The following is a 9,929-nucleotide window of genomic DNA, read 5'->3' as shown; positions in this document are numbered from 1 at the left end:
CATGATGGATTGTGTCATTATCCAGCTAGACAAGAAAAAACATATTTAAAGCATGACAGACATAAATCAGATATAGTTGATGGGTAATATAAAAGAAGAAGACCTTGTGCATCTATTCAGAACATTATGATATTTAGAACATGTTCTGGAGTAGCAAATTAAATTTCCATGCTAATCACAATAAGCAAGGGTATCAGGCATGCTAATGCTGATGAAAGGAAGGTAAACGATCGTGACTTAAATCACGTTGTTTGTCATTAGGTTTGGAATACACATGACCATTATTGTCCGAAAGTTGTTTGATTAATTCCAAATAACGAGGTTGGTTATTCAGTGCCGATTCAACGTTATTAACGTGGTAACAACAACATCCATTAGCAGATACAGAGGTTCAGACCTCAGTCCGCCCTCCCTCATCCTACTATCGGCCTATATATATATAAAAGATTTGATCTTGTACCAACTATGACCTGTATGTATACTGATTTTTATTAAAAAAATACTGATACTGTACCAACTATGGATTTTTTTTTAAAAACAACAACCTGATATTGTACCAACTATGGTTTATTTGTAAAAAGTACTTATATTGTACAAACTTTGGCTAATTTGTATAAAAGTACTTATATTGTACCAACTATGGTTTATTTGTAAAAAATACTTATATGGTACCAACTATGGTTTATTTGTAAAAAGTACTGATACTGTACCAACTAACGATTATTTGTATAAAAGTACTGATATTGGACCAACCATCGGCCTAAAACGATGTACCAATATATAAAGAATGGAGGAGGGGCACGACGTCCTTGATCCATATCATCTACAATCGATGATTCGTTTTAAGGATCCCCGTACCACTGTCAACAGAGTATGGCCATGCATTGGAAACTTTTCTGCGGCAACCTTGATAACCTTTTAATCTTGATAAATCATCTCCGAAAAGAAACCCATACCCTGCGGAACGCTAACAAAATTAACAACAGTGTTCTGAGTGTAAAACAATGCTAAGGGGCAAGACCAGTATTCGAACCCTTGACCTTAGATCATTATACTGTCGCTCTACCTAACTGAGATACCTGACAACGGTAGTGCCCAAGGCAAGTCCTGCTACAGTGCTATCTCAAATGAAAGTAAAGGGAGGTTACTGGGTGTATGGGGAACTGGGCTTCTTTAGTGTTTTGCTGTATTGAAACAGTGGTCCTTAAAACAACACTCCAAGAGATATTTAAGAAAACAGAAAACTATTGTTTAATCTTGACATTTTATTAAAAAAAAATGTTTTAAAAACATCTTTATACCAACAATGTGCATGTATATACATAAAATTATATAATATGGCAGCTGAAAGAGGTTGGATAAGAAACAAATATGTTTAAAGACTCCTTAAGATGCACCAATTCATTAAAAATATATAGAATTGTCTCCTTATTTTGGAAATATATCAATACTTCACAAAAAAGTGCTGTATCTATAATCATTATCAAACAGTTCTGCATTTGTGCCTAATTAGGAAACATCATTTCATTTTATTGAAAGCAAATATTTTCTCAACATCACGAAACAATAAGATAAATAAGCACATCAGCATATTAACATAATTGTAACACATCAACAACATTATTTGACAATTTATATCTTTTATACGCAGGAGCTTTCTTAGCATAAGATGTTTTTGCTAGAAATATAAATACAATGTATCAGGAATTGTGTGAATGCCTTTAAATGTAAATAATAAAAAGGGACGCAGAATAGAAGCTGTCGTGTACAAATTCTACCCCTGTACAAAAATGAAATTATAATGATTTAATCCAAAGTATATTGATGTATCTATAACATTATCATTATATTTACTACACGTATCAAAGCACATTCAAATTGTATTTCCATGCGTAGAAATCGCATGGCCATTGCAAAACGTTCAAACTATCAAAACAGGATTTTGAAGAGCATCAACATTCAATAAAAAAAATATCCAGGAGTGTATTATTATATTGTTATTCGAAAACATTTTAAGTCATTAACACATGGCTTAAAGAATGCTAAAAGCTAACAAACTCATCTTAAAATATGTATATTGAACATAGCCCAGAACTGAACTCAACCAGGAATTCCTTTTTTGCGAGCAGTTGGAACTCTCAAAATGATCTTACTATTACACTAATATAATTACATATAGCCGTTTAAGTGATACTTCATAAATGGTTTTTCTAGATGAAAAATATCGATATAAAGATACAAGTGGCCTCCGACGCTGTAGGGATTAAGGTCATTTGTTCTTGTGCAATTATTACATTACGGCGAACCCGGAACATTACTTGTTAAACACAGTAATTATCTATACATGTGACACAACAAAATCAACTATGCAAAAAACTGCATGATTAAGATAAGCACAAATACACAATTCAGTAAGTCAAGGTTGTATGCAGTAATAAGACAGCACTTCATTAACTTTCAAAAATTATAAACATGTAGATACAATCAATTATCTTTATAAAGTTCACCCTTTTGGAATAAACTCCTTCTCGTGTTGATGAATAGGGTTTTGTATCGACAGTATATCAGATTAAAATGCATAAAATAACGACTTTAATTTGACAATGGTATCAACTTAATGAATATGGGGTTTCCCATAAATAATGCCGTGTCCAGATTGGACGAGACTAAGGGATTCCCCTGTACGCTATATATGAAATGTACCTTTCTTTTCTGTTTTCAAGATGTCAAGAGAATTGTATGCAACCTAATTAATATTGGTTTTCCCATAAAACATGCCGTGCCCAGATTGGAGGAGACAAAGAGATTCCCCTGTACGCTATATATGAATACAACTAGTAGCATTGGAGATATAAATGTATCTTTCTTTTCTGTTTTCATGATGTCAAGACAATTGTATGTAACTTAATTAATATGGGGTTTCCAATAAATAATGCCGAGTCAAAACTGATGGATCCCGTGCCCAGACTGAGGGATAACGCTGTACGCTTTATTTTTATACCTACTATTATAAAAATCGTATTGCACCATTAAATATTGCTCAATATAGCAAATAAAAAGTAACGCATTTGTGTATTTATTATATATAAAAGAAAGAAAGCTTAACATAATTATGTATTAAAAATGGTTTTCATGGCAAATATAAAAACCTCCAGTAAAGTGAAATAGAAAAACATTTAACCAGTGCCAACACACAAACAACACGACGTCACAATCCATACAAAAACACGAGTCATATATCTTACATTCTTACGTAAACAGCAATCTTTTTAATGACTGGATTATTTTTCTCGGGTACGATTCGTTATAAAAAAAATACTACATGAGAAAATTACAAATATGCAACGATGCACAGGATATCTGTGATTTTGTAACCTCTTTTTATACATTTTAATATTTGCATTCAATGATAATTACTTATGCTAGCATCTCTAGCACATTGCAAGCAATCGTGAACCAATTAACAAAGTAATCTTTACTTTCAAAACCTACATGCCGAAATAAGGTAGCACATATCCTTATGTAATATCAAATTGTTCACTATCATTGTCCCTACATATGTGCTTGGCATGCTTAGTCAGTAGTACGGCAATGATATAGAATATCAATAAAAGAATAGATTCAATAAGGAAAAAGTAACAAAACCACATTTTTGAAAATTTGGTCATTATATACCCCAGCAGAAGAGGATTTGTAACACTCCCAGCCATAGTCGAAGTAAAAAATACGGACGAAATTTTGCCTGAAATTTTCACAAATGAATCATTTGTCCAGGCTAGTGTTAGAGGGAATATTACAGATTTTGCAAATCCAAAAAGTGAGGCGGCAACCCAAATTCCTGCTGCTGCCGAGTGTGTTACACTGAGCGCAAGACAGATGAATGACACAAGCATCAGTGCAACTTGCAAACCCTCATACATAATCAGTGACGTCACTTTGGTCATTATAGTTCCACACGCTCCGCCTATAACCACACACACGAAATACGCTGACGTCAGATAAGAACTGTTTTGTGTCGACCAATGGAGAGCGTCGACACAGAATGCTGACAGGTACGCAGCAAAAGCATGATCTATCGCTTTGCTTAGTGTTGATATGGTTATCATGACAACTAGCGCAACAATTTTGAAAGTTCTGGTTAGTTTTAATTGACTTTTTTCCTTTTTACTTACTTCACCACCTGTCCCGTCATTCTCTGTTGCTACACCAATAGAATGAACAAAACATTTCCATTTCTTGGAAAAATAGAGGCTCATAAAGAGAAAGGCCACCAGCAAACAGGAAACGGCCGATATAATATAGGCGATGTGTATCTTTGATGTGAATTTTTGTCCGTCTCCTAACATGGAAATGGTGGTATTTTCAAAGGTAGTGTTCGATGTTGATAAATTGATTGCGGAACATCTCAAGACGTTATTATCACCGTTTGTACAATTAGGGGCATATGCTTGATCCTCGACGTGATGTGAAGAGTTCCGCACTACCACATTCGTCATTAGATATGGAGCGATTATTAATGGTGATAAAACACCGCCGATATTGAAGACAAGATGCAGACCGACGACAAGTGTTCGGCTGTCCTTTGTCCACAACTTGATGACTTCCGCATTCCCGCCTGGAACACAATCAACACATACACTATTAGAGATTTCACGACTTAAACTTTCGATCATGATAAAATGCAACCGCGGAAATCTATTTAAGCAAAATTAAAGCATTTAATTGTATCTTCTGTCAGTGTTTTAATGGCCTACCGATCCAGTAATTGATAATCAATTTAATAAAATTTCATATCTATATTGAAAATAAGGATATCGGATATTTCATGATACTTTTATGTTAATTATGATTGTATTACTAATGTTGGTAGCACAAGTATGAAAATAAGTATTTACAAATTAAAATTAATTTACATAAAATAAAATGATTTAAAATTAAAACGAATGATTTATTATACTATTCGGTAATATTGTACAACTAACAGAAATTCATAAATATTTTTTGCATATCAAATTATACACAGTAACCCCGGTGATTAATATTTATATTAAATGTATACAGTAATACATTATAATTGACAGTAAACTTAAATGTTTAACAGTCAAATGTAGTGACTTACAGTCATAAAGTAATATATATAGCTGTCATTATCATCAATATCGATAATTAATAAGCTCATATGTTGAAGCATTTGAAGGTAAATGATTGATCGAAAAAACTATTAACTGTAAAATATAGTTATAAATTGTATTAAAAGAGTGAAAATGATTATTGTGGTGTTTATTTGTGGTAGAATTTTATTGTGTTCTACACAAAAAGGTTAAACATTTATAGAATGAACGCATATTTAGTAGATTCATGAATACCTGCGTCAACTACACCCTGAAATAAGCCCAAAAAAGCATGCGCTCCTAGCATCAGAGCATAATTTGAACACCAAGGAATGGCGCAGGTCATTATACCCATCCAGAAGCAGCAGAATGAGAAGAGACTAGTCCGCCGGAAACGGTAATACAGGACGCCATTCAGCACGGCTCCGATGGTATAGCCAAGATACAGAGAGGTGACAATGAATGCTCCCTTCGCCAGGTCTACACCGGATATGGCAATCAGGTCCAGTAAGGCCGGACCCAGCTGACCCTTGGTACCTCCCTGGCCATAACAACAGATTCATATGGATCAAATAACAACGGCACCCAAACAAAGAAATCCTTACATTTTTCACCATCACAACAAAAAGAATTAGGTGCCTAATCAACACTTTTTAAAGTAAAACATATGATTTTGAGTATTGGACAATCCAAGTATCGATTTAAATGATCAAATTCAAAACAATAGGACAATGCGTGACATATACCATTGGTATATCATTTAACAATACTGTATAGCGGTTATATTTCGCGTTTTTTATTTTCGCTATCGAAATATTTACGCATACTAGTACTTACCTGTGTACGATATTTGGCCAAAGGCACTTTTACCTTTACCGTAGGATCAGTTCCACTACAGTGAACTCTTCCGAGTGAAGTCACTGTGCATGACGAAAGTCGGGACAGTATATACACAACGCAAAATTTACACACACATTGCCAAGCTGTGTTCCTGTTTCGAAATGGATTTACTCCCAAACGTTTATACTCAAAATACATTGCACATCAAACTGGAATAACGTTGACTTAAAATTATCTTGATATATACACTGTAAGTGATCCGCGAAATATCGGAATAGGGTGTACAGCGAAATTTAACCCCACGTACATGTTCCTTAAACGAAAACGCGAAAAAATTAACCATGCGAACTTAAAGCGTTATACAGTATTGAAAAACGCGACAAGTATATATATTTCCTGCACCACATGTGGTAACCGTCATGACGACCCCTGTCGATCCAAAAATGTGAAGATCATGAACTATAAACTTGTGTCGGATACTAAAATACAAATGGGGAAAATTAGTTCAGAATGATTTACACTGCTGTCGACGAGTATTTAGGTCCCCGAGGGTGAACTGTAGGATAAAGTGGTTTATATTTCAAATCAATGCATCTTTAATACTTTCTGGTTAGCCTCTAGCTTGACTACAAAGAAATAACCAACCAAAACATTGAATCCAAGTAACATATGTTGTTTATGCCTTATGTCTATCAGATCAAGTGGAGTAATAAATCAACTTTGACGTTTAAACTCCTTAAATGGAGAAGCTGATGTATTGCTATTGAGGAATAAATGTTGAAATTGAAGTCGCCAATTCTTGAAAAGTTGGATAGGAAGGTGATCTTAGTTGTCATAATGAAGGTAACTAGCATGATATCTGATCGTGGAAATGTGGAAGTAAAGGATTTATTACGTTTCTGGCAATATTGCATAAGAGTAAAAGAATGATATGGTAACCGTATGTTATTTATGTAATACATCACATGCGTTTTTGTAATCATTTTATACTCCAATGAAGTAACTTCACGAGTAAAATGGGGATACTGGTGACAATAATGGCATATTCCGGGAGTTTAAATATGTTTTGCAGTATGACTAATTTGTGATAAAACTATTTCACATGTAACACCGGGCTAAATCCAAACAGGTAATATTCTATCATGTGTACATGCATAAACACTTTAACCTGATATAATACAGGTAAACGTGACAAAATTATGAAACTGAATTGAAGCTTAAATCTCTTTAGCTGGATATGTCAGAAAAATCTAAAAAGGTCTTTTCACTTTCTGTATAATTTGACCGTTAATTTTGATCAGTTTATCTAGTTCTGCGAAAATGAAAAATATAAATGGGTAATTTGTCTGAAATAACTTTCAGTTGATAAGAATGAGGAATGTTACATTGTAGAATCAGCCTGTGGTTTTCATAGGGTCATAACAGCTATATCAAAAACAATCAAAAGGACGTAGCCACAAATTTCATTATTTTCCCTAATTGTTGCGGAAAAAAAATGTTGAAATATTTAACAAACATAATGAAAGGAAATGATTGTCTCCTTAAAAACAATATCTAATAAGATAACGGCTGTAATAAAGCAATCGCTTGGAGTGAAGACCTGATTGCTAAGCGTTCTAACAATGGACAAAATGAATATGATCGTGACCCTATTAACAAGACAAGATACCAATACGATTATAATGTTACAAAATGCATATTTGTAACAAAAATAAGGGTTCACCGAATGCTTTCAGGCGTATTGTGAGCTACACACATTTGTGTGAGGAACGTGAAGATTGAATTTCTTGCATTGTATTCAATATGAGCAATGAATATGCTAACGTAGTGCCAATTGTTATACTTACAATGACCGTAAATGATAGGTAGATGCATATCGTCAACAGGACTCGTTCTCTGTAATCAGGGTTAGTACGAATCTTCTGAAATACACGCTGAAATACCTGTCGTTTCCTGCTTCCATTCCTCTCAACGTCTGTGACACTTTGCTCCATCTCAGCATATGAGTTGCTTCGACTGGTTAATAGTATTCCTAAAGATCTGTGAACATGTTTTAATTGCACCTGAAATAAGAAAATGAGTTAGAATATTGTAGCTCAACGAAAGCTAACACTTAATGAAATGTAACAATCAAAATCGCAAATGGATTCCTTATGTCCTCTACCTGTGATCAGTCAAACATATATTTACATCTTATTAACAAAGATATATATTGACAAAACAGTAGTACGACTGGCAAGTGCAAACACAGAAACTTATTAAATTTTCAGGGCGATCAGACCCTTGATCAAGATTGAAATATGAACATTTACATATTACAACATATAACAGAGATAAACAGTCACCATGAACCAATAAAAATACGGTGTCGTTTCACGTACATACATTTGGTATTTTCCTATATACAGGTAAGGTGTTGGGTGTATGCAAGGTTTAATTTGGCTACAGTACATGTCTCTTGATATAAGTTCAGCCCGAGTTACCAGTATTTTATTAATATAATGTAATGATTTAAAATAACAACGAAGGGTCATTTTCATGCTAACGGTTCATCATCTTGTATATGTTACTCAATATTTATGCAATGTAATATTAAACACATATTCAAAGTAGTTTTCATTAAAATGTTATTATTCCGTCTATACCACATGCCTCCATTAAATGATGGAACCATGATATAAGTTTCTGTGTAATGCTGCGAACAAGATACATCTGTATATGTATCTAGTCATCGTTAAGGTGGTCTACATTACATTAAAATTAGCTGAATGTAAATATCAATTTTTTTCCATTTTTATTTTTTCATTTTTGATTCTGCAACTTTGCTTTGTTATGTTGTCATTTTATGATTAAGAATAAAAAATAAAAAGGCTCCAAGTTGCAAGAGCTGGGAACGGTTTATGTTGGTATGCATAATTAAATCGGCTAACGTCCTCGTTAACATTATATACCGTAATATACCGGAACACATATAGTCATGATGATACGAATTGAAGCATGATCCATACTACATAACATTGGGAAACATGTCTATTCTATTGAATCATATCGTGTACCAGCGGATTTCAATACAAAATTGAACCTATGTGTGCGATGCGATATCATCTAAAATATGAATGCTAACTTTAAAACTATTATCAGGTGGTTACACTATGTTATTTAATGAATTAAAATTGTATACAGTATGATATTATTAAGCGTTCGCCTCTAGGTAGCACCTATTTCATTAATTGTGTACATTGTATAATGCACATCATCTCTATACATCATGTACAACAGTATAATGGGCCAATAGCCCAAGGTTTGAATAAATGTTGACAATATTGACATTTGTAATATTATAAAAAGTGAAAATTATATTTTTTTCCTTTCTACAGTGTATATGTCCGCACAAAATCATCTTGAGATTGAAATTCTGCAGGCATAAGCGTACAAATAAAACAACATTCAGTCAACTGTTATTGTATCAGTTGAATTTATAGACAATGCATTACAGAATTGTAAACACTCTTTGATATTAAGATAAGTTAATGAGGCTTTACTTGATCAACAATAATTAAAGATTTTAATAACATGCAGGCGGCTAGTACTGTACCTGTTATGATAACTGTGAAAACTATTATTTTCAGGTAAAATAAATGTATCCTTTTTAATTTATTTGATATTCATATTTCATCTACTACCGCGTGTCATTATTATTATTTACAAAGATAATGGAATATTTCTCTAATTAAAGTAGACATACGTTATTAATAAGAATATATATTACACTACCATCTACATCATTTTGAAACAGACTATAACTAAATTGTTATCAGATGTGAATATGGAAATGTATCCTAGGTGAGACACAGTATTTTAGAAATGTATGCTAGTTGAGACTAGGTATTTTAGAAATGTATGCTAGGTGAGACACGGTATTTTAGAAATGTATGCTAGGTGAGACACGGTATTTTAGAAATGTATGCTAGGTGAGAC

General features: G+C 33.3%; 1 protein-coding gene across 1 annotated transcript in view; it reads right to left on the bottom strand.

The window, feature by feature from the left end:
- Positions 1–1,313: 1,313 nt before the first annotated feature.
- Positions 1,314–9,929, bottom strand: part of LOC110452919 (sodium-dependent glucose transporter 1A-like) — a 13,206-nt gene continuing 4,590 nt past the window's right edge. The window contains exons 2-4 of the mRNA XM_021501675.1: positions 7,799–8,014; positions 5,367–5,652; positions 1,314–4,615 (exon numbers count right to left, since the gene is read on the bottom strand). Coding sequence (XP_021357350.1) covers positions 3,519–4,615; positions 5,367–5,652; positions 7,799–8,014 — 1,599 coding nt within the window. The 3' untranslated portion in view covers positions 1,314–3,518. The remainder of the gene's footprint in view (positions 4,616–5,366; positions 5,653–7,798; positions 8,015–9,929) is intronic.

This window comes from Mizuhopecten yessoensis, unplaced genomic scaffold (assembly GCF_002113885.1).
Source record: "Mizuhopecten yessoensis strain PY_sf001 unplaced genomic scaffold, ASM211388v2 scaffold6971, whole genome shotgun sequence".
Lineage (NCBI taxonomy): Eukaryota > Metazoa > Mollusca > Bivalvia > Pectinida > Pectinidae > Mizuhopecten > Mizuhopecten yessoensis.
Note: the sequence above shows the minus strand (reverse complement) of the source record. Positions and strands in the feature narration are given on the sequence as shown.